General features: G+C 40.3%; 1 protein-coding gene across 2 annotated transcripts in view; it reads right to left on the bottom strand.

Moving 5' to 3' along the window:
- The window catches only part of Ap2b1 (adaptor related protein complex 2 subunit beta 1), a 120179-nt gene that overhangs the window by 74931 nt on the left and 19803 nt on the right, over positions 1-25445 (bottom strand). For both annotated transcript variants that reach the window (XM_042693795.1, XM_042693803.1), the window contains exons 4-12: positions 24076-24211; positions 16640-16885; positions 10393-10583; positions 7439-7660; positions 6716-6836; positions 6513-6608; positions 4660-4775; positions 1816-1981; positions 391-489 (exon numbers count right to left, since the gene is read on the bottom strand). In XM_042693795.1, coding sequence (XP_042549729.1) covers positions 391-489; positions 1816-1981; positions 4660-4775; positions 6513-6608; positions 6716-6836; positions 7439-7660; positions 10393-10583; positions 16640-16885; positions 24076-24211 — 1393 coding nt within the window. The remainder of the gene's footprint in view (positions 1-390; positions 490-1815; positions 1982-4659; positions 4776-6512; positions 6609-6715; positions 6837-7438; positions 7661-10392; positions 10584-16639; positions 16886-24075; positions 24212-25445) is intronic.

Below are 25445 nucleotides of genomic sequence, written 5' to 3'. Positions count from 1 at the left end.
TCTTTTATCTCCAATATAGTTCATAAAAAGCAAGAAGAGCTGTAGTTCAACCGGTAAAACACTAGTCTTGAGCAAAAAAGCTCAGGGACAGCACCCAGACCCTGAGTTCAAGCCCCAGGACCAGTTTAAAAAAAGTCTAAGTTCAACTTCTATGAATTACCACTTAAACTCAAGTCAGCCAACCTAATATTTAAAAGCTGTAAGAAATCAATTACAATTGAGTGGAATGCGTTGTGTTAAGAGGTATTGTTTTACTATTGTCACAAAATTTAAAGACTGCATTTCTTATAATTAACACATCCCAAAATAAACCTTCTTGAAAAGAAGAGTTTAATAAACTCTTACAGTGTGAAACATGGAATATCAACTCACTTTTTTCAGATTTCTTACCTGTGTGGCCAAACTTAAGACTTGCTGGACCAACTCCTGTGTTTCTGATGGCTTCTTGAGGAACAGCTTCACTATGGCAGTAAGCAGAGTAAGCTGCACCTAAACAGGTAAGATTTGATTAAGAAAAAAAAAAAGTTATATGGGTTTTCCCTTGGGATCATCTCCAAAACAGTGACTCTATGAGAATAAATTTCCAAGGATTCTTTCTGATTATGGTTATAGACAAAGGATGAAACTCAGCCAATAACAATATAGCAACCAAAGGTTTCTCTGAAAACTCATTAGCCTCTTAGTCTCAAATTGCACTTTGGCACGATGGCTTGTTTCTAGGACTGATTTACCACCTGTACTTTTTACACTGCACACTAACATACTGATAGTGATAGAAGTGGGTCCTGATCAAACGTTATACTATTTACTTCTATCAAAACCTAGAAGTTTAGGGGATTATGGAATTACCTGTTATACTGGGGAAAAGGCCAAAACAGTAAATTATGTCATATTACAGCTATTTATTTATGTTATATTACAGCTATTAGCTGAGCTACTATTAACTGCCATTAGGCCCATTAAAATTAAAATTGTTGTAATAGATTACATATATAAACTTCTAGTTGCTGTGAGAGGAAAAGGCCTAATAATTGATCTGCTTCTCTGGGCCTGTGGCTTCTATGTTGTTCAGGAAGAGGGATAGATAGGAAAGTCTTATCCAGAGAAATCTTTTCATGCCTTGCCACAGTCTCAGGTAAAAATCTCTGCTGTAAGGAACCACAATAATTGCTAAGATGAATGTACAATCATTATTAAATAACAGAAAACAAAAATTTGACTACTGCTGAGATTATTATGACCAGTTGCTGTTAAAGTATAGTTCTGAACCACCATGAGTGGGAACAGCAGCAGCATTCTGAATCCTGTAAGAAATGTGAGCACATAGGCCCATCTCAGACCTATGGAGCCAGATACTCTGGGGCAAGGCTCAGCAACCTGTGCTTCTTCAACAATCCCCTCAGGTGTTTCTGTTTGTTTGTTTGTTTTTTGTTGTTGTTGGTCATGGGGCTTGAACTCTGGGCTTGGGCGCTGACCCTGCACTCATCAGCTCAAGGCTAGCGCTCTACCGCTTGAGCCAAAGTGCCACTTCCAGGTGTTTCTGATGTTCATTAAGTTCTGAGATTCACTAACCTAGGTTATGCAAGTTTGTTACACTAGACTCAGTACAACTGAAAAAGTCATCCCTTTGCTTTGGGTAGAAAACTGATTACACACACACACACACACACACACACACACACACACACACACACACACACACACACACACACACACACACACACACACACACACACACACAAGCACACACAAACAGGAAACTGTCTCTGATATCTTCCCAAAGAGATCTAGGACATGGGACAAAGGAGAACTTACCTGAGTACTTTCATCATGAAAACCCTCCAAGAAGCTCTCTAGTAACTCATCTGCATTGTCAATTCTCTCAGCATATTCTCCCACAATCCAAATCATAGCTGCTCGAGCATCTGGCTCATCTAGGGAGTCTAAGTTTTCACAGAGTGTGGCAATAATACTTTCATACCTGACACAACAAAATGGACTATGGTTACTAATGACAAAACTAACAACTACTCGTAATAGTGAAGCTTAAGGGCAAACTATCGACAAAAGATTACACATCAAACTATCAAGAGTCACTTAGTCAAGAGACTTATATGGTCTATAAGTGAGAAGTTTATAAATGTCTAACGTTTCCTCTCAATTACGTTTTAAAAGCTAGGTTCTAACTGGTTATGAAAACTTACCAGAAGCTAGCTCATCCTTGTAATCCTAGCTACTTGGAGTAGAGCCTAGGAGGATTGCAATTCAAGGTCAGCTTGGGCAAAAGTCTGAGACCTCATCTCAACCTCAATTCAATCAATAAAAAGTGAGTATGGTGGTTCACACCTATTATTCTAGCTCTGCAGGGAGCATAAAATAGGTAGATAGTAGTTCAGGCCAGCCAGACACAAATGCAACTCTATTCGGAAAAATAACTAAAGCGAAAATGGCTGGAACACAGCTCTAGTGGTAGAATGCCTGCCTAGCAAGCACAGGGAGCTAAGTTTAAAAAACAGTGTATCAGCCAGGGGCCAGTGGCTCAAACCTGTGATGCTAGCTACTCAGGAGGCTGAGATATGAGGATCACGGTTCAAAGCCAGCCTGGGCAGGAATGTCTGTGAGACTTTTATCTCCAATTAACCACCAGAAAACCAGAAGCAGCGCTGTGGCTCAAGTGATAGAGCTCTAGCCTTGATAGAGCTCAGGGATAGCACTCAGGCCCAGAATTCAAGCCCTACAACCAATCAACAAATCAACACACACACACGGACACACACACACACACACACACACACACACACACACACACACACCCCAACAACAACAATCCAAGCCACACACACACACACACACCAACAACAACAATCCAAACCACACACATACACACACACACACACACACACACACACACACACCCCACCACCACCACCACCACCACCACCACCAACAACAACAACAACAACAACAATCCAAGCCACCCCTCACAAAGAAAACAAAACCCTCTCAGGTAGTCTTTTCATAGAGAAAAATCAACCTGTGGTTAGACAATACCACTATCTTGAGTTTCTAATAATCATTTTTAAAACAATCAGAGAACTTCCCTTTTATGTCATTTTGCTGCCAGAAATCAGTTTTTAGAAAATAAAATTAGAAAACAGGATCGTCCAGACTAGAAACAGTAACTGTCACTTAATTGTACCCATCTCTCTTTCAGTAAGAGGCCTTTAAGTTCTTTGTCCCTACAGCACACACATTGATCTGCTCCCCCTAAGAAATAAGTAATTTAAATATTTATTTTTATAATCTCTCTCATGTTCATCATGTTGAATCCCTTTCCTTGGCTATGTTCATTTAATTGCCCACCCTACTTTTACTGATTAGAACAGGCTCTTGGTTACTTTCTTAATCTTAAAAGTAAACTGTCATAACCACTCATAAACACAAATGAGACATTTCTCTATTTAATCACAGTGACATAAATGTCTTCATCTTTAGTCAAAAATTTTAGAAACCTGACCCTTTTCTAGGAGAATGATAAAAGTTTATGGTCTCCTTTCCAAAAGTACTATTTCTAAAATTTAAAAAGTATGGACTTTATTTTCAAGCTTAGTAAACCATTACTTTGTCAAAATGTTTCTATTAAATCTTAAATACATTTTAACTTACTACAAGTTGCTTCATTTAACACTATATTTAAAGACTAATCAGAAGCTTTAACACAACATATCTTCATGATTATACGGCAAAATGAGATTTAGAATCTTGAGAAGTGAGCTGGAGGCAAGGCTCAAGTGTTATTATAGCACCAGCTGTAAGCAGTGATGTTCACAGACCTACTCTTATTTCACTCAGATTTCTTTGGGTCCTGGGGCTTCAACTCAGGGCCTGGGTACTATCCCTGAGCCTCTTTGTGCTCAAGGATAGTGCTCTACCACTTGAGCCATAGCACCACTCCTAGCATTTTCTGAGCAGTTTATTGGAAATAAGAGTCTCATGGACTTTCCTGCTTCAAAGTACAATGTTCAGATCTCAGCCTCTTTAGTAGCTAGGATTACATCCATGAGCTACCAGCACCCAGATCACTCAGCTTTCTTAATTGCTTGCTTTCAGAATCAAATAGAAAAAGTTATTTTTAGTGCATAAACTTAGAGGCCTCAATCTGAAACAAGTGTGAAGTTAAAAGGCAGATTTTTGTATGAGAACAGCAACAATACTTCAGAAAAGGCTGGTGATTTATTGCTATATTATTTTCCAGAGTGAACAGTACAGCTGCTACCTTGCTGGCTTTTATGACCAAGTGGCCACATGGTATATTCAAATGGAAACACTGTGAGAGGGAAAAGTCCCATTCATTCAAATGGGTAGAACAGAGTATGCTCATACAACCTGGAATAGTTCCCTACTTAGAGGTAACCTTGCCATCAAAGACCTGAAATGTTAACTTTATGCCATATACAGTGCATATTCAAGCAGAGTTTCATTTCTTCTATAAGTAATAGTTTTATTCCTTGTTAGCTAATTACTTTAAATAGAATTTGTGATTTATATGAAGTATCCCACTATGGCTGGTTATAATAAAAGCAGTGATTCTTAGTAAATTTTAAAGTTCCTTATTTAAACATTTCCCAAATGATCTGAAAAAGAAAAATTCAGACATACTTGTTGGGGTATTTGCGGAAGATGTCCCTGATGACAACAATTGCTTCTTGGACCACATAATTTACTTTTGTCTGGATTAAATCAAGCAATGTGCTCACACAGCGCTCTGCAGATTGCTAGGAAAAGGAACATAAAAAATGAGAAGTCATATGATGTATCCAGTAACATGTCCATCACATTTCAATAAAACACACTGTTCAATAAACAAGTTGAACAAGTACTTAATTCGACCAACCTATACTGCAGGTTGGCTATCTGATTTATGTCTACATGAGAAGTTCTAGATATGCACAAAATCTTACTCATTACTAATAAATTTGATAGAGGATTTTTCTTTTCTTGTCAAGGCAGAGTCCAAGGAAGCCATCAGCCAGACTGAAATAGCAAGACAAGACAAAGAGAGATGGGCCTAGAAACACAGGTGATTTATGGGTCTAATATTATGCTTGAGGAGCTGAAAGGTGACAGGGGTGTAATAAAGACACATGTTAGAAAAAGAATTATTTGTATTATATCCAACATATTCGCATATAACTTTTAATACCCTATAGTAGAAAGAACAAGTAATAAAGACCTATGATCATAATTTAACAAGGTAACACAGAAACAAAGACCTCATACATCTGGGTGTCCTAGCTCACACCTGTAATCCTAGTTACTTAGACAGAAAATGTAAAGATTGGGGCTGGGAAGGTGGCTCAATAGTAGAGCGCTTGCCTTGCATGCAGGAGGCCCTGGGTTCGATTCCTCAGCACCACATAGGCAAAATGAAAAAAGCCTGAAGTGGCGCTGTGGCTCAAGTGGTAGAGCGCTAGCCTTGAGCTGAAGAGCTGAGGGACGGTGCCCAGGCCCAGAGTTCAGGCCCCACGACCGGATTCCCCCCCCCCCCAAAAAAAAAAAAGAAAATGTAAAGATTGAAGTTTGAGACCAGTCTGAGCAAAAAGATCCAGCCTGTCATCCCAGCTAAGCAAAAAGCTGAGATAGAGTGAATCATGGTTCTAGGCAGCCCAGGCAAAAAAGTTTGCAAGACTCCATCTTGATAAAAGAAACTAGACATGGTAGTTGGTATATGTCTGTTATTCCTGCTCTATTGGAAATATAAAGCAGGAAGGATATGTACACTGTGGGGGGGGGAGAAGAAGACAGAGAGAGGAGGGGGGAGGGAAGGAGAGAGAAGGGAGAGGGAGGAAGAGGGAGGGAGAGAGAGAAAGGGAGAGAAGAGAGAGAGAGAGAAAGAGAAAGTCAATATAATCACTGAAGAAAAATGGCTGGAGATGTGGCTCAGTAGTTGAGAGCCTGCATAGAAAGCTCAAGGACCTGATTTCAAACCCCAGTAAACAAAGAAAAACAAACCGATAGAGAAGTGTGAATGGTGAGATATATGAACTCAGCTTCTTTTTTCAAAGCAGTAAATTAAGATTACAAGCCTGTAATCCCAGCAGTTAAAAAGCTGAAGCAGATGCTGGGTGCCAGTGGCTCACACCTGTAATCCTAGCTACTCAGTAGGCTGAGATCTGAGGACCACGGTTCAAAGCCTGCCTGAGTAAGAAAGATCTGAGACTCTTATCTCCAATTAACCACCAGAAAACCAGAAGTGGAGCTGTGGCTCAAGTAGCAGAGTGCTAGCTTCAAGCCAGAGAGCTAAGGGACATTACCCAGGTCCTGAGGAGTTCAAGCCCCATGACTAGGGGAAAAAAAAGAGGGGGTGGAGGTGTGTTTCTGGTGGTAAAGCGCCAGCCAACAAGTAAAAGCATCAGATACCGAGTTTGAGTGCTGGTCTTGGAGAGAAAATAAAAAGGGAAAAAAGAGAACATTATTATAAAATGCAATTTCAACTTCCAGTGGACACTAACCTCTACTTTGATGGCACATCGTCCAATGGCTCGAACAGCTTTTCGAACAAAGTCAACATCTACCTCAGTGGCATATTCCTTCAGTTCTGCTAGAACCTGTCAAATACCCAGAAAGCATATAAACATCAGGCCTTCTCAAACATCAATCTCATGGACTAGTCTCTTCTGAGAGCCAGATTTTCTGAGACTGCATAAAGCCGGACCTGAGCAATGTTGGCTTGGGATGCCAGGCGAATCATGATGTCCAGCTTCTCTAGTTTAACATAGATAGGATCATTGTACTTCACAAAGAAGACTTTGATTTCCTGCTTCAAGATTTCAGGTCTACACAAAAAATATAGGAAAGACAAGTGAATATATGTATTTACTGATAGATCCTCCTGGGTTGGTATTAATATCTAATCAGTGTCTCTCTCTCTCTTTCTTTTTCTCCTCTTATAAAGAAAACTCATCAAGTTCCTCTATACTTCTCTTTTTTTCTCCCAGTTACTAGGAATCAAACCCCAGGACTCATACATTCTATGTAAGTGATCTATCACTGAGCTATATATCCCTAGCCCATCTATCCTCATCAGTTCCATCTGGCAGACTATTTTTATCCTTTTCAAGTAGCAGGATACAAGCTGCCATGATGAATGGCTGGAAGAAAAACAAACTAGCTCTAAATTACAGCCTGAACCTATCAATAGCAATATATCAGGAACAGATCCTTCAGAAAACAAGCTTCACTACAAAGCAACATCAGACATTTACTACAAAAATACACTGGCATCAACTGTAAATCCAATGATCTTTGATCTTGCTCTGCTAACATTTTTATTTCCATACAGTAAAAAGAGATTAAGATTGGCCTACTAAGCATTTATATTACTAAGCTTAATTCAAATTCATAAAAACTTTAAGTTATCAATTCACTATTTCCCAACCTTTTCTGGACAATTAGATTGATGTTCCTCAGGGCGACATATTGCACTTCTGGCTCTCCAGACAGCAGTGTGACAAGTGGAGGAGCTAACTTCTTCAGCAGCATATTGTAGTAGTCAGAGTCCTTGGGTAGCAATTCTAGAAATTTCATTAGGACCTTTACTGCTGAAAGCACCACTGCTGAGTTGGCATGTGATAGCCGGGGAGTTACCCGCTCACAGATGCTGGGGGTAGAAAAGGAACAATTAGAGCTTGAATTACAGTGTCTTTGTCCAATCCACTCTATAAGGTAGCATTTCAGAGTCCCATGGCCCAAGTAACAAGAAACTCAAGAATCAGTTAGAAAAATTAAAGCTCCATGCTTAGGTCAAATTGGGATTCAACACCGCAGAAGCCATATACCCAGCAAATTACAGGCAGAGCAGGAACACCAGAACACTTTAGGAAACCAGCAGTAGGGGATGTTCAAACTATAAGGAAACTAGCAGTACCCCAAAACACATGAACTCACACTGATTACCTTCTTGTTTTACAGTCCTTTGTCTCCCCATATTATGTTAGGCCTCCCTGCCTTACAGCCCATTTCTACTCAACCTATAGGAAGTCAAATTAAGCATTCTGAAACACATTTCACAGTGTGAGTGATTTCAACTCACTTGTGACTTAAGATTTCACTGAAAGGTACAGGAGAAGGTGGGTGGACAGGAAAAACTACCCCCTCTCCAACCTTCCGCTTTCAAGTTAATAAGGAAAGCTCTGAATTTTTTTTATTGTTGTTGCTGATTTTGTCTTATTGATTTATTTTTACTTTGTCAGTCACAGGGCTTGAACTCAGGGCCTGGGTGCTGTCCCTAAGCTCTTTTTGCTCAAGGTTAGCACTCTACCGTTTTGAGCCACAGCTCCACTTCCAGTTTTCTGGTGGCTAATTGGAGATAAGAGGCCCACAGAGCCAGTGGCTCACAATCCTAGCTACTCAGAAGACTGAGATCTGAGGATCACGGTTCAAAGCCATCCCGGCAGGAAAGTCTGTGAGACTCTTATCTCCAATAAACCACAGAAAACCAGAAGTGGTGCTGTGGCTCCAGAGGTAGAGCACTAGTCTTGAGCTGAAGAGCTGAAGGTCAGTGCCCAGACAACAAGTTCAAGCCCTACCACTAACCAAAAAAAAACCAACCAAAACAAAACAGAGTCCCACAGACTTTTCTACCCAGGCTGGCTTTGAACCATGATCCTCAGACCTCAGCCTCCCGAGTAGCGAGGATTACAGGCGTGAGCCACCAGCTCCTGGCTGGTTTTAAGTATAAGAACAGCATTGCATTATTCTCCCACGTCCTCTTTTTCTCCTAGCCACTCCTATGCTAAGATTCCTCTAGAACTCTTAAGCTATTTAACTATCAATCAGTAGACTTTGATCTAAGTTTGATAAGCTCTCGATCAATCTACTGAGTAGGTCCTTAACCAAATAGGTTACATTACTCTTTTTTTTTCCCCCAGGGCTGAGGACCGAACCCAGGGCCCTGCGCACGCCAGGTGGGTGCCCTTCCACTGGGCTTAACCCCCAGCCCCTACATTACTCTCTTTTTATATTGTATCCACTTGGCTGATTCCTTACCTCCTTCAGATCTTTATTCAAATGCTAGCTTCAAAGTGAAGCTTTCCCCTCACTTTTCTAAAAGATACAATTCCTTAATCTCTTTATCTTTGTTAACACTCATCACCCTTGATATATTTACATACTGTATTGAAAAAAAAACCTCGGGCTGGGAAGGTGGCTCAGTGGTAGAGTGCTTGCATTGCATGCATGAGGCCCTGGGTTCGATTCCTCAGCACCACATAAGCAAAAAGAAAAAAAGCTGTGGCTCAAGTGGTAGAGCACTAGCCTTGAGCTGAAGACCTGAGGGACAGCGCCCAAGCCCAGAGTTCAAGCCCATGACTGGACCCCCCCCCCAAAAAAAAAACACAAAACCCTCAATACACACTCACACACGTACAAGTACATGTACACCTATACCCATACTCCTACCCCCATCCTCAGACTAAGTGCTCTATAATGTCACAATTTGCTGAGTGAATGAACTGAATAAATGAGTGCAATGTCAGTCAATGACCAACAGAAAATAAAATTTTAGATAAAGTTCTTTTCAGAATCTATTTGTATTCAAAAATGGAAAGAAACTATCAAGGGCTTTAGTTATAGTTCAGTCTGTCCAGAGGGAACAATTTCCCAGACAAGCAAAGAACACTTACATTCTAGTAGCTTGGAAATCAGCTTCAGCCAGGCAAGGAGGGTTCTTATCTACCATAATTATAATATATGAACTTTAATGAAGAGCCAACATTTCTTCAGAAGTATATTGCCTAGTACAGTGCTTACCCAAAATATTCAGTAAAAATTGGTGTTAACTCCAAATTTGCAAATTAAAATGTATATGTGTATGCATTTAGTAGGTAGCTTGCTAAAGTAAACTTATACCACACACTAAAGTGGTAAAAGGCTGAGCAGCATGATCAAGATGTGCCTTCCAGAATCTCCAAATTCAGACTGACGATTTCTGTATATAATGGGATGCAGTATACACTTTGCTGACACTAATATATTTTCTCTAATACTAAACTACAGGTGTTACACAGCTCAATAACAAGTATGAAACACTTATCTAATAGAGTGGAGCAAGTGCTACAGAGAGAGATTCAAGGGAATTTGAAGCCAAGAGAACTGTACTGTTCAAACAAGAAGTGGGAAACATACATCTCAAAAACAGCAATTTTTGTCTGGCTCCATAACCTACAGTGTTCCTAAATCCAGTGAGAAAATACCTCGGAGTGGAGGGGTAGCAATGTCTGCCCCAAATCTGCTGACTTTCCTCAATTGATAAGACTCTTAGGGTAGTAACAGAAATGAGACTTTATTCCATCAGTCAAGACTATCACATATTCTCCAGAAAAATGGACTGACCTCTGAGCTTCCCGGTCATCTTTAGGGTTGTAATTAGACAGGCAGTCCAGGATGAAAATCTGGCCCCATTCAGTGCACTCATTCAGGGCTGTCAGCAGCTTATTAATATTCTGTGGGTTTAAATCGAGTAAGTTGCTGTTTGGGTGAGACTCACTGATTTCAGACAATGCTGCTACAGCATTAGCCACCACCTGAGAAAGAAACAAGACACAATTTTGCTGACCTAGAACAGCATAGCCATAACAAACACTCTTCATAGGATTTCTCACAATTTTCCAATTCTGCAACATTATGGATATATAAACTAGGTAGGGTTTTACAGCCTAGGCACTATTGACAGACCAGATAAAGCTTTGTGGTGTTGATGGGGCCTCCCATGCGCATATGGGAGGTTGAAAGCATCCTTGAACTCTACCACTAATGCTCCTCCCACAGTTGTGGCAACCAATTGTTTTCAGATACTTCCAAATATCTGCTATGGGAAAAAAAGAAAAAAATCACCCCGGACTGAAAAACATCATCATCCCATGTGGTGTGTGCCTGCTGACTAACACACCATTAAAATACACATTTCTTTAATGTTTTCCTTCAAATGTTTTTCCAGAAAAAGTTCAAATCAAGAGGATTTGGCAGTTTAAATAGAACTTTTATACCAGCCTAAAATGAGGCTAATCTGATGGTACACCTACTCAAAAGAACCCTTTTTACTGATGAGGTTACAACTTTCTCAGAGCACTGAAAAGGGGTATCCTATGAGCAGCTCTGAGAGAGACAGAAGATGTGAAAGAAGGAGATGACAGGAACAGCAAGCAAAAGGCTTTGGAATAACTGAGCTAAAAACAAAAACAAAAAGCCCAAAGTACATGTGCTGGGATGCTAACGAAATTTTTCTCGTGGCAAATTAAACATCAATATGTTAACTGAAGTTAGAATATCCCCAGTTTACTCTGAGAATAAAAGGGAAAAAAACCACATACTCAAAAGTATATTTTTTTCTTGTGAGATGTCTGTCATTTCTAAAATGCTGGCATCTGTAAAAAATTCATAGGAGACCTGTTTTCCCCTAACTCCAAATTGTTTCTTCATTCTGAATATAGATTAACTTTCAAATATGGACTAGTAAAATACACATCTGAGTTGGGTGCTGGTGGCTCACATCTATAATCATTCTCAGGAGGCTAAGCTCAGAGGATTTCAGCTCAAAACCAGTACAAGGCAGAAATCTATATGAGACTGTTGTCCCCAGTTATCAGCAAAAAGTAGGAAATGGAGATGTGGCTCAAGTGGTAAAGCACCAGACTTGAGTAACAAAGTTAAAGGAGAATGCCTTGGCCGTGAATTCAAGCCCAATTAGTCTTGAGCAGAAAAAGCTCAGGACAGTACCCAGACCCTGAATTCAAGCTCCATGACTGGAAAAAAACTAAATTAAACTAAATTAAAAAGGAAGATAAAATGTAATAGAGTTTCTATTCCTTACAGCAAAGCACACTGTTGCTGGGAACCAGGCAAAATCAATATAAGCCTAAGAACTGCCAGCTTTTTTTTTTTTTTCTTTTTTTTTTCAAAAAGGGAAGAACAAAAAAAGAAAAAAGAGGAAAAAAACAGAAATCCCAGCTTTCCTGACTATAAGCCTTTATCCGAGTCACGGCACCATTTATGTTAGGTTTTTAAAAAGAGGTAGCCGAGTAAAAACTGCACCTGCACGCACGTGGTATTCAGGTAAGGGGTAGGTTTATTCAGTAGACCTGCTGGGACCAGGCAAGGTTGGCACTCCACGTGGCTGGGAAAGAGAGAGGAAAGAGCTAGAGCAGAGAGAGAGCTAGAAAAGAAGAGCAAGAGCAAGAGCTAGAAAAGAAGAGCAAGAGCTAGAAACGAACAGAGAGAGAAAAGAGGAAAGAGCTAGAAAAGAAGAGCAAGAGCAAGAGAGCTAGAAAAGAAGAGCAAGAGCAAGAGAGCTAGAAAAGAAGAGCAAGAGCAAGCTCAAGAGCTAGAAATGAACAGAGAGAAAAAAAGAGAGAACTGCCAGCTTTTGATCAACATTTTCCTCTCTTATTAAAGAGTTTCCCAGTCATTTCTGCCATTCTGGTGCTTTCACATCTAGAAACTCCTTTTGGTGTGAGTTACAAGACTACTAAGGCAGATTCCTTTCCTGTGCTTGTCCCCAAGCATCCAAATACTTCTATAAGAGAATCGGTATTTGCTGGTTCAGTGCTGCCACCATGTGGAACATTCCTCAAGAACAGTAAAATGAGTACTCCTCTCCAGCATTAGACTGAGGACTGACATAATTTCATAGAACAGGATATTTATGTGTTCAAAATTGTAGCCATTTAGAGGAAATGAAGTAAACTTAAGTGTGTGAATTTTATATATACATGTATACATACACACATATGTATACATTGGAGAATCCTGGCTATATTACTACCAACTGCATGAACTCGGGGTATTTTAGTCTGAGTATACCATTTCTTCATATGTACTGTGCAATAACTTCCACTTTACAGAACAGATATAAGTGAAATACTTGCATCGAAGTATTTACTATTGTGCCTGTCATAAAAGGCATTTTCATTTAATTATCTTTTCCTAGTGTCATGGACCATCATCAGCCTTAGGAGTTTTTGAGAAGTTTGAGTTACTGAACCTTAATTTCTACCACTAGACCATGGGTAGTACTTTGCATTCATGCTCTCAATCTATTTTTCCCATCAACATTTGACCCCACAGATTAAAAAAACAAAAATCAGTGTGATGATTAAAATACCTCAAGGTTGATTTTTTTGGTAACTTTTTTTCTTTTTAATTGTAATTGTTTTTTAAGGTTAAAAAATAAAGGAATAGCCAGACACTGGTGGCTGACACCTGTAATCCTAGCTACTCATGGGGCTGAGATCTGAAGATCACAGTTCAAAGCCAGTCCAGGGAAGGAAAGTCTGTGAAACTCTTATCTCCAATTAACTACCAGAAAATGTGCTAGCCTTGAGCTGAAGAGCTCAGGGGCAGCATCCAGGCCCAGAGCTCAAGGCCCACAATTGACAAAAAAAGGAATAATGTTGAGATCAAAGTACAGATTCAATTATTTTGTAATACAATATAAGTATATGTGGAAAAAAAAACAAAGAATCTCAATGAAAGCTGTGGAGGGCAGGGAAAGAGAAATAAGCTCATGTTTCTAATTTCAACTATCTTTGAAGGTTCGCTTAATAAAAAGCATAAACAAACAGCATACACATGTCATTTGAGTACTATGAAGTGGATGAAAACAAAACCAGATCTACCAGGGGAAAGCAGACAAATTAGGTCAGTTCCAGAAACTTTGTATTTGGTGAAGTGATCTAATAAAAGATATGTAAGTGCTACTGGGTTTAAAAAAATAAATAAAAAGGGGCTGAGATGGTAGCTCAGTGGTAGAGTGCTTGCCTTGCATTCATGAGGCCCTGGGTTCAATTCCTCAGCACTACATAAGCAGAAAAAGTGGACTGGGAAGGTGGCTCAGTGGTAGAGCGCTTGCCTTGCATGCATGAGGCCCTGGGTTCGATTCCCCAGCACCACATAAGCAAAAAGAAAAAAAGCCAGAAGTGACACTGTGGCTCAATTGGCAGAGTGCTAGCCTTGAGCTGAAGAGCTGAGGGACAGCACCCAGGCCCAGAGTTCAGGCCACACGACCAGACCCTCCCCCCCACCCCAAAAAAAAAGCAGAAAAAGGGGGAAGTGGAGCTGTGGTTCAAGTGGCAGAGTGCTAGCCTTGAGCTGAAGAGCTGAGGGACAGCACCCAGGCCCAGAGTTCAGGCCCCACGACCAACAGAAGATAAAATAAATAGATAAATAAATAAAAAGACTACTAAGTCATCAGTCCTTCTGTCCCAGAATTTGACAGGTTCTGTATGGAAGAACTGACATCAGTGGGAAAGATGACTTTTTCACTTAAACTCTTAATTGCAGAGGTTAGAATTCATATCCACCTTAAGCCCTCTTTAGCATCATTGAATAGCTAAGTTTTATTTCATAAGGTTATTTAATATTGTTTATCTGGTTGATGCCTGGAACCCTAGTTGTTCATCTTCTCTATGTTCTCAAGTAGAAAATTTCAAAGATGGCTGCTCAGAGTGACAGTATGAATTTTAGTAATGATAAAAACACACAGAAAACTTGGGTTAACCTTTTGGTACTTGTGGTAACAACTTACGAGGAGTTGTAGTTTAAGCACTTCCACCCCACCTTGAAGACTACAAAATGGCAGAAAGATTTCTGATATGACAATCAGTATAAGAAATACCTTTTTCAATTTTAGTTGAATTAATTTATTTTTTTTGTGCTGGTTCTGGGGGAGCTTGAACTCGAGGACTGGGCACTGTCCCTGAGCTTTTGTGCTGAAGGCTAGTGATCTACACTTGAGCCACAGCTCTACTTCTGGCACTTTTTTTGGCAGTTAATTGGAAACAAGTCTCAGGGACTTTCCTGCCTGGGCTGGCTTTGAACAGCAATCCTTAGATATCAGCCTCCTGAGTAGCTACAACTACAGACATGACCCACTGGTGCCTAGCAGAAGTATCCTTTTTTAAATGTAGCTTGTTTCATCCTTTGATTTTACTACTAATCTAGGAAAATAATAAACAAAAGCTACCCATAAACTAAGATAAACCAAAAGAGATGTCCAAACACCTAGCTGAAGCAAATGAAAGACAAATGAGAGCTGATACCTATTTCAGGTAAATTCCAACTCTCCCTCCACTGAGAAAGTTAAATAACAACAACAATGTAAAGGTAGCCAGGCACCAGTGGTAATCCTAGCTACTCAGAAGGCTGAGTTTTAAGGATCACAGTTTAAAGCCAGCCTGGGCAGGAAAGTCCATGAGTCTCTCATCTCCAATAAACTACTCAGAAGCAGCCTGAAGTGGCACTGTGGCTCAAGTGGTAGAACGCTACCCTTGAGCACAAAGAGGCTCAGGGACAGCACCCAGGCCCTGAGTTCAAGCCCCAGGACTGGCAAAAAAAAAAAAAAGAAAAGGCTCACCCCTTCTAGTATTATTCACCTTCAAGTAAATGTTGCACTAGGCAAAAAAAGGAACACTTTAAAGAAACTCCTCCAACTTCTCAGTAACAATATTTAGTGACCAATCAATTAAAATGAGCTTGAGGTATTAGCAGTCAGTTTATCACTTTGCACTTGAATACATCCATTCTAAAAGTAAAGTTTAATTGGAAATAAGTCTCACAGGCTTTCCTGTCCTGGCTGGCTCTGAATGCCTCCTGAGTAACTATGATTATAGGTGTGAGCCACCAGCGCTGGCTAAGAGAATATTTTTTTAAACACCAATTTTAAGGGGTTATGTTAATGATAAACACTCGAACATAATCAAGTTGGCTTTTCTTTAAAGAGTAGACAATAAAGATCACTTTGATTCAGTTCTAGTATCATCATACCAGAATATACCACAAATTTCTATTTGAAAAAATAATCTTTAAATAAACAACTAAAAAAGAACAAAAAGTGTGTAGGGTGTGAGACAATCTGTGATTAGGAGAAATTGTGTTTCCCAGAGGTATTCTATGCTCCAGTGTCCGAAGACATTTGTGTGAAACATGCCTGGAAAAGAGAGCATTTTAAATGTTGCTCTTTTTGATTTTTTGTTTTTGAGATAGTCTCACTATATGTCCCTTTCAGGTCATTATGTACCCAGGTTTGACCTCAAAATCTCCGTCCTCACTTGCCTCTGAAGTGATCACAATGTGAAGTGATCACATTGGTCCCAAAGTAATTCTGTTGTTGTTTTAAATTTGTTTTGGTATTTTGTACTGCTGGGGATCAAATCCAGAGCTGTGCACATGCCAGGCATGTGCTCTACTACTGAGCTCCATCTCTAGCCCAGCTCATGCACACACATGTTCTCTCATCTAATTTGTGTGTGTACGTGTGCACATGCATGAGTGTGCTGCTACTGGTACTTATACTTTTTCTTTTTAACTCTTCAATTGTGTGTGTGTGTGCTGGTACTGGGGCTTGAACTCAGGGCCTGAGTGCTGTCCCTTAACTATTTTTCTCAAGGTTGGCACTGTACTACTTGAGCCACATTTCTACTTCCAGCTTTTGCTGATTAATTAGAGGTAAGAGACCCTCAAATTTCTCTGCCTAGTCTGGCTTTGAACCCCAATCCTCAAATACCAGGCTCCTGAGTAGCAAGGATTAGAGGCCTGTGTCATTGATGCTCAGTTTGCTCTCTTTATAAAAGCAGAAATTTATTACCATTGGATTTGAATCAGCTATGAGATCCCGTAGAGAATCCAGAAATCCTTGATCTTCCACCATTTGGGCATTGATATCATGGAGTTTTGCCACACAGACTGCTGCCGTTTTTCGAACATAGGGGTCTTCATCTTTCAAGCACTTGCGGAGGGGCTCACAGAGATATTCTGTAATCTTATCTACCCGGATGCATCCCATGGTTCTAACTGCCAAGGCCCGAATCAAAGGATTGGGATCTTCACAGTCCTACAAAAAACAAGCATCAGCTGTAAGTATACCAAATGACTCAAAGGAAACAGTCTGCCTACCATGCAAAAGTCCCTAGCTAATAATCCCCAGATCCAAAAATTAAGTGTATTACATTAAGTTGTTTCCAATTACATTCTACATCAAAACCCAACCTCCTATGCTATTCCTCTCCAAGAAGGAGCTGGGTATCGGTCATTTGCGCCTATAATAGTTTTGGAGTTTTGTTAGTAGTGCAGATTGAACTCAGGGCCTCTCTGAGCTATGCTCCAATACTTTTTTTGCTCTGGTTATTTTTGAGATAGATCTTGGTTTTACACAAACTGTACTAGACTGACATCCTTCTGTCTTATACTTCCCTCCATAGAGGAGATGTCAGGTGCATACTACCCCATTGCAACTTTAACTACTGAGAGGAGGATCTATCAAAACATTTTTCCACAAGTTGCCTCAAACTGCAATCCTCCTGACCTTGATTACCTGAGCAGCTAGGATTACAGGCATAAAATCATTTTTTGTGCTTTTTTTAACTTATTTATTGTAAAGATGCTGTACAGAAGGGTTATAGTTACATGAGTAAGGCAATGAGTACCTTTCTTTTTTTTTTTTTGTCAGTCGTGGGGCTTGAACTCTGGGCCTGGGCGCTGTCCCTCAGCTCTTCAGCTCAAGGCGAGCGCTCTACCACTTGAGCTACAGTGCCACTTCTGATTTTCTGGTGGTTTATTGGAGATAGGAGTCTCACAGTCTTTCCTGCCGGGGCTGGCTTTGAACCGCGATCCTCAGATCTCAGCCTCCTGAGTAGCTAGGATTACAGGCGTGAGCCACCAGCGCCCGGCTTACATTTCTTGTCGAGCAGTTGCCCCTTCCCTTGTTGTTCTCCCACCATCCCTTCCCTCCCCCACTTCCCTTACTCCTCCCATCCCCTGCAAAGTTGTAAAGTTTAATTCCAATATACTGTCTTGTGGCTATCATTGTTGCAATGGGTCATCCTGTGTCCTTGTTTCAGCATTTTGTTACTCCCCTCCCCCTCCCGAAATTAGACAAATGTATACACAAGATACAGGATATCAAAAGCAAGTAGTACAGTGACAGCAGGGGATACACCGTAAGGGGAAGAACATACAATGGAAACAACAAAAAAAAATCACGTAGTACATTTAAAACAGCAACAATGAGGAAAGGCCTCTTGTGTCTATATCTTGGGGTTCATTTCACTTAGTATCATCTTATATGGTCATATGTACATAGCTTTTGAGCTTTTTCTGCTCATCTGATAAAATTAGCCTAGACATATACTAGTTATTGCAAGTGAGGGAAACCATGGCACCTATATTTCTTTGGGTCTGGCTTACTCACTTAATATGATTTTTTCTAAGTCTTTCCATTTCCTAACAAATGGGTGGTGTCATTCTTTCTGATGGAAGCATAGAATTCCATTATAGGGAGGGTGTGTGTGTGTGTGTGTGTGTGTCACATTTGTGTGTGTGTCTCACATTTTCTTGATCCATTCATCTACTGAGGGATATATGGGTTGGTTCTATATCTTACTATAATGAATAATGCTGTGATAAACACAGTTGTGCTGGCCTTTAGTATGCCTAATTTGTGATCATTTGGGTAAATACCCAGAAGTGAGATTTCTGGGTCAGAGGGGAGCTCTATGTGTAGTCTTTTGAGGAACCTCCATACTGCTTTCCAGAGTGGTTGAACAAGTTTACGCTCCCACCAACAATGCAGTAGAGTTCCCTTTTGGCCACATCTCCTCCAGCATCTGTTGTTATTAGATTTCTTGATTATAACCATTCTAACTGGGGTGAGGTGGAATCTCAATGTTGTTTTGATTTGCATTTCTTTTATAGCTAGAGAAATTGAGCATTTCTTCATGTGTCTACTGTCCATTTCTTCTTCAGGGAAGTCTCTCTTTAAGTCTTTTTGTTTTGTTTTGTTTTTGGGTCCAGTCGTGGGGCCTGAACTCTGGGCCTGGGCGCTGTTCCTCAGCTCTTCAGCTCAAGGCTTGTGCTCTACCACTTGAGCCACAGCACCACTTCCGGCTTTATTCTTCTTGCTTATGTGGTGCTGAGGAATTGAACCCAGGGCCTCATGCATGCAGGCAAGCACTCTACCACTGAGCCACCTTCCTAGCCCCTCTCTTTAAGTCTTCAGCCCACTTGTTAATGGATTTGTTTTTGGAGGATTTAATTTTTTGAGTTCTAAGTATATTTTAGATATGAGGCCCTTGTCTGTTGTATGGCTAGTGAAGATCTTCTCCCAATCTGTGGCTTTCTATTGATCTTATTAGCTATGTCCTTGCCATGCAGAAGCTCTGCAGTTTCATGCAATCCCATTTGTCCAACCTTTCTTTGATTTGTTTTGTTTCTGGGTCTTTATTAAGAAAATTTTGGCCTGGGCCAAGGAGCCCTAGAGCTTCTCCTATTCCTTCCTGTAATGTTTTCAGGGTGTCTGCTTTTACTTCCAGGTCTTTGACCTATTTGGAGTTGATTCTGGTGCAGGGTGATATATAAGGATCTAATTTTGGTTTTCTACAGGTGTTTAACCAAGTTTGCCAGGGTGATATATAAGGATCTAATATTAGTTTTCTACAGGTGTTTAACCAAGTTTTCTAGCACCATTTACTGAAGGCGCTGTCTTTCATTCTATTTTGGCTACCTAATCAAAGATTAGGTGGCTATAGGTCTGTGAGTTTATTTCTAGGTCTTCTGTTCTATTCCATTGGTCCTTAGGTCTGTTCTTGTGCCAGTACCAAGCTGCTTTGAGTACTATGGCTTTGTAGTAGAGGTTGAAGTCTGGTATTGACATTCCTCCAGCACTGTTCTTTCTGTTAAGGACTGTTTTTGCTATTCCGGGTCTTTTATTGTTCCATATGAATTTTTGGATTGCTTCTTCTGTTTCCTTGAAGAATGAGGCTGAGATATTAATGGGTATTGCATTGAATTTGTAGATAGCCTTTGGCAGTAATGCCTTTTTCATTATGTTAATCCTCCCACTCCAGAAGCATAGGAGGTTTTTTCATTTTCTTAGTTCTGCTTTGATTTCCTTTTTCAGGTTTTTAAAGTTTTCATCATAGAGGTCCTTCACTTCTTTAGTTAATTCCTAGGTATTTTATTTTTTTGTGGGGCCATTACAAAAGGGAATTGCTTTCCTGATTTCAGCTGCACTCTTCACATTTTTGGCATACAGGAAAGCCATTGATTTGTTGTTGTTTTTGTGGGGCTTGAACTCTGGGCCTGGGCACTGACCCTCAGCTCTTCAGCTCAAGCTAGCACTCTACCAACTGAGCCACAATGCCACTTCTGGCTTTTTCTGTTTATGTGGTGCTGAGGAATCGAACCCAGGGCCTCATGCATATGAGGCAAGCACTCTACCACTTAGCCACCTTCCCAGCCCAAGTCATTGACTTTTGAGGGTTAATTTTATACCCTGCTACTTTGCCAAAGTTTCAAATCAGCTTGAGTAACTCGGGAGTGGAATCCATGGGATGCTTTAAATATAAGATCATGTCATCTGCAAAGAAGGAGAGTTTTACTTCATCTTTCCCTATTTGGATACCCTTTATGTTTGCATCTTGTCTTACTGCTCTAGCTAGGCATTCTAATACTAAAGTGAAAAGGAGTGGAGAGAGTGGACACCCTTGTCTTGTTCCTGGGTTTAGAGGAAATGGCTTTAGCTTTTCGCCATTAAGTATAATGCTGGCTGTAGGTTTGTCATACACAGCCTTTATTACATTGAGGAATGTTCCCTGGATTCTAGTTTCTCCAGAGCTTTCATCATAAAGGGGTGTTGGATTTGTCTAATGCTTTTTCTGTGTCTATTGAGATAATCATGTAGTTCTTATCCTTGCTATTGTTGATGTGATGAATTACATTAATTGCAAATCAGTTTTTTATAAGAGTCTCACACTTTTGTTAGGGTCACCCTCAGACCACTATCTTTACTGCTTCAGTAGGTAGGATTACAAGTGTGCACCACCATGCCCTGCTGGTACTGTTATATTTTTTTTAAAGGAGATTATATTCTGAGTCAGGCATTGTAAAATATGGCTATAATCTCATTACTCAGAAGGCTGAAACAGGATGCTTGTGAGTTCCAGGCCAGCCTGGGCTAAAATCTCAGCTAGTGAGATATTATTCTTAAATTTGAGAATCTTTTTTATTTTTTTGCATAGCTGCAAATGAAACACAGGGCCTTGTACTTGCCAGTCACGTGCTCTTCCTCTTAGCTAAATCCCTAACCCCTTCATTTGTTAATAAATGACTACACAATATGTTTACAAAGTTCCTGAGCCTATAATTTATAATTTTTAGTTTCAGTTGGAGACCTGATTTTGTCCTTTAGATATTAGGGACAATGATTTACAGCTTTAGTTAAGTAGAAATTTGCTGCTTGATATGTTGAGTTTGTTTGTTGTTTTTGTTTCTTTTTTTGCTAGTTCTGGGGCTTGAACACAGGGCCTTGGCTCTGACCCTGAGCCTCTCAGTGCTTAAGGACAGTGCTCTACCACTTGAGCCACAGAGTCAGTTCTGTTTTTTCTGAGTAGTTTATTGGAGATAAGAGTTTCACAGACTTTCTTGCCTAGGCTGGCTTCAAACTGTGATCCTCAGATCTCAGCCTCCTGAGTAGCTAGGATTAAAGGTGTGAGCTATCAGCACCCAGTTTGAGTTTGTTCTTTTAAAAACACAAAATTCAACTCTCTTTTTTCCTGACTTATTAAGAGCATATTAATGAAAATGCATCTATTTCAGAGCTGACTTTAAAAGGTAATTTTTTCACTTTGCAAAATGTAAAGGAGTAGGTTAGTAGCATATAGGGTGACTGTAATAATATTTATATAAAATTTACTTTCTCTATTACACAAATGTAGTAACAGAGGCAATAACAGGCACTGAGCCAAGCACCAGTGGCTCATGCCTGTAAAATTCTAGCTGCTCTGGAGGCTGAGATCTGAGGATTGCTGTTCAAAGCCAGCCTGGGCAAGAAAGTCCATGACTCTTATCTCCAATATACTACTCAAGTGGAAGAGCACTAGCCCTTGAGTACAAAGAGGCTCAGAACGGCTCTGAATTCATCCCCAGAACTGGCAAAAAATAAATAAATAAAACAAAATAAAAACATTTCTGGGAAATAGATAGAGCTGTGGCTGAAGTAGCAAAGTTCACCTTGAGTGAAAAGGCTAAGGCACAGAACTACCCAGGCCCTGAATTGAAGCTCCAGTACCAATTAGGAAAAACAAACAAACAAAAAGCTCTTTCTGAAGGATAAAAAAAAATGACTGATTACAAGAGACTTATTACGTCATGGCTTCAGCAATAAGGGAAGGGAATGATTATTTGAATATTTCTATTAAGTATATTCAACTATTAAGGGAAGTAGGGAAGGAGGGAGGGGGAAAGCACAGCATGATGGTACAATCTGAAACTCCAGTCACTTGGGAGAATCACAGTTCTGAGGCTGCCCCAGGCAAAAAGTTACCAAGACTCTATGTCAATCAATAAGCCAGAAATGGCGGCATACTCCTATAATTGAAGCTGTGGCAAGCACTGATAGAACTGAAGTCTGAGGCCAGATGCAGACAAAAAAAACAATCAATCGGCTGGGGATGTGGCTTACTGGAAGAGTGTTTGCCCAGCATGCACGAAGTCATGGGTTCAAACCCTCAATACCACATAAACAGAAAAAGACGGAAGTGGTACTGTGGCTCAAGTGGTAGAGTGCTAGCCTTGAGCGAAAGAAGCTCAGGGACAAAGCCCAGACCCTGAGTTCAAGCCCCAGGACTGGCAAAAACAAACAAAAAAACAACAACAAAAGATGGGCTTTGCCAGAGCTGGTAGCTCATGTCTGTAATCCTAGCTACTCAGGAGGCTGAGATCTGAGGATCACGGTTCAAACCCAGCATGGGCAGGAAAGTCTATGAGACTCTTATCTCCAATAAACCACCAGAAAACCCAAAGTGGCTCTGTAGCTCAAGTAGTAGAGCCTTGAGCTGAAGAGCTGTGAGGGACAGCGCTCAGGCCCAGAGTTCAAGCCCTACGACTTACCAAAAACAAAAAACAAAATAACAATAACAACAAGAAAACAAACAATCACAACCACAAGACCCTACTGAAAAATAACTAAAAAGCTAGGTGCCAGAGCACCTGCCAAGCAGGTGCAAGCCCTTAAGTTCAAACTCCAGTAGTACAAAGAGGGTGTGGGGGCAACAATCTGATTGATACATGTAAAGAAGAAATGATATGTTTATCTAGCAAGAAAGGACATAGAGGTGAGAGAGGTCTCCAGAAAGTATAGAAGCATCCAGAAAGTACAAATTAACCATTAGTGTCCATACGTCAGTAATGTTTAAAATTACACGATAACTTAGAAATCTGTTAACTATTCCCTCTACTTGAATGTTTCAAAAAAAAAAAATCATTAACTCAACCCAAAGTAATAACTTTGGCTTTTAAGCCAAAAGCCTCATTTTTACAAGGATAAAGCCTCAGGGAAGTAATGATATGCCTAAACTTTGTCAGTCTTGGAAGGTATAAACAGTGAGGTTTCACCTGGCTTTCTTCTACCCATCTGGCAAAGATGCATGTACCAAGTCCCACTAACAGAAGGTTTGCCATATGGTTTCAACTTCCCTAGTTGACACATGCTGGCAAATAGATTGCTTAAAACATGAAACTGCCAGTCCTTCTCTAAAGGTCTTCTAAAGCACCAGTGACTCAAACCTCTAATCCTAGTTGCTCAGGAAGCTGAAACTTGGAGAACTGAGGTTCAAAACTAGCCCAGAAAGAAAGGTCAATGAGCCTCCACCTCCCATTAACCAGAAATATGCCCAAGTGTGGCTCAAGTGGTATAGCACCAGCCTTGAGTAAGAGCATATGGCCCTTGGTACTGGTGCACACATGTGCGTTTGTGTACACACACACACACACACACACACACACACACACACACACACACACACACACACACACACACACACACACACACACACACACACACACACACACACACAAGGTTATCTGAGGGCCGGAAAGGTGGCTCAGTGGCAGAGTGCTTGCCTTGCATGCATGAGGCCCTGGGTTAGATTTCTCAGCACCACATAAGTACCCCTCGACTGGCAAAAAAAAAAAAAAAAAGGTTATCTGAGGTAGAGGAAAGTGGTCTTAAGTCCTTGGATACGTTACCTTCACGAAGCTGTTGACAGCCATGATAGCCATGTCTGGCTGACTCTTGGCATAGTTCATCAAGTAGAGATACACAAGCTTCTTTAGTTCCAGGTTGTCAGTCTGCATACAGTTCACTACATCTGGAAAGAGAGAGCTGAAGACAGAAAGACAGTCAAAGAAATGTTCTTAAACAAGGGCTGGGAATATGGCTTAGTGGTAAAGTACTTGCCTAGCATACATGAAGCCCTGGGTTCAACTCCGTAATACCACATAAACAGAAAAAGCTGAAAGTGCATTGTGGCTCAAATGGTAGATGCTAGCCTTGAGCAAAAGCTCAAGAATAGTACCCAGGCCCTGAGTTCAAGGCCCCAGGATTGCCAAAAACAAAAAACAAAAGAAAGAAATGTTCTTAAAAAATAATTTGATACATGAAAATAAATTGCTAAAAAAAAAAAAGTACAATCCCAAGGTCTCAAACAGGGGTTGTTCTTTTATTCTCTCTCTTTTCTCCTTCCCTTCCTTCTCTCCCTCTTTTCCTTCCTTCTTTTTGTTTTAGAGGTACCGGGGATGAAACCCAGGGCCTCATGTATGCTAGGCCAGGACCATATAGCTGATCTACACCCATAACCTCTATATCATTTTAAATTAAGTTCTGCACATTGTATCACTTCATCTATAATATTTCACTGTACATCTTTAGGAATCTTTTAGAAAAACCATTACATTATCATACAAAAAAATTACCAATAATTATTCTCAGCCCACTGAAATCTCTAAGTACTTACAGCAGTTACACTTTCCAATGTTCAATGTTCATAAGTAGAAACTTAGTTTCTGAGTTCTTGTGCTGTGATCCTGGATTTTCAATCATTTCTTTGCATTCTCAAATAACATGATATGTGATATCCAGGCTCAAGATTACAATTCTAATCTAGATCTACAACCATTCTAAAACATCTTGGTTTCCTTTTAGTGGAATTTACTTTTTTTAAACATTGCACATTTCTATGTATTAAGATTTGATTATAATAAAATAGAAACATAGTCTATTCCTTTCCCAAGTACTAGACATTTCATGATTTAACCTTCTGTAAGTCACAAGAAAGAGATACATGTTTCCATTCACAAATAGCACCATTTGCTTGGAAGCACTGAACTTGCTGGATTTTAAGTTATATTTTTGTTTTTGTGGGGTGTGTGTATGTGTGGTGTTTGCCAGTCCTGGAGCTTGAACTCAGGGGCTGGGCACTGCCTCTGAGCTGCTTTGGCTCAAGGCTAGCACTCTACAACTTGAGCCACAGTGCCACTTCGGGCCTTTTCTGTTTATGTGGTGCTGAGCAATAGAACCTGGGCTTCATATATGTTAAGCAAGCACTCTACCACTAAGC

The sequence above is a fragment of the Dipodomys spectabilis genome, unplaced genomic scaffold, assembly GCF_019054845.1.
Source record: "Dipodomys spectabilis isolate Male_0828 unplaced genomic scaffold, ASM1905484v1 ptg000004l, whole genome shotgun sequence".
Classification (NCBI taxonomy): Eukaryota; Metazoa; Chordata; class Mammalia; order Rodentia; family Heteromyidae; genus Dipodomys; species Dipodomys spectabilis.
The sequence above is the reverse complement of the archived record's forward strand: the minus strand, read 5'-3'. Positions and strand labels throughout refer to the sequence as shown.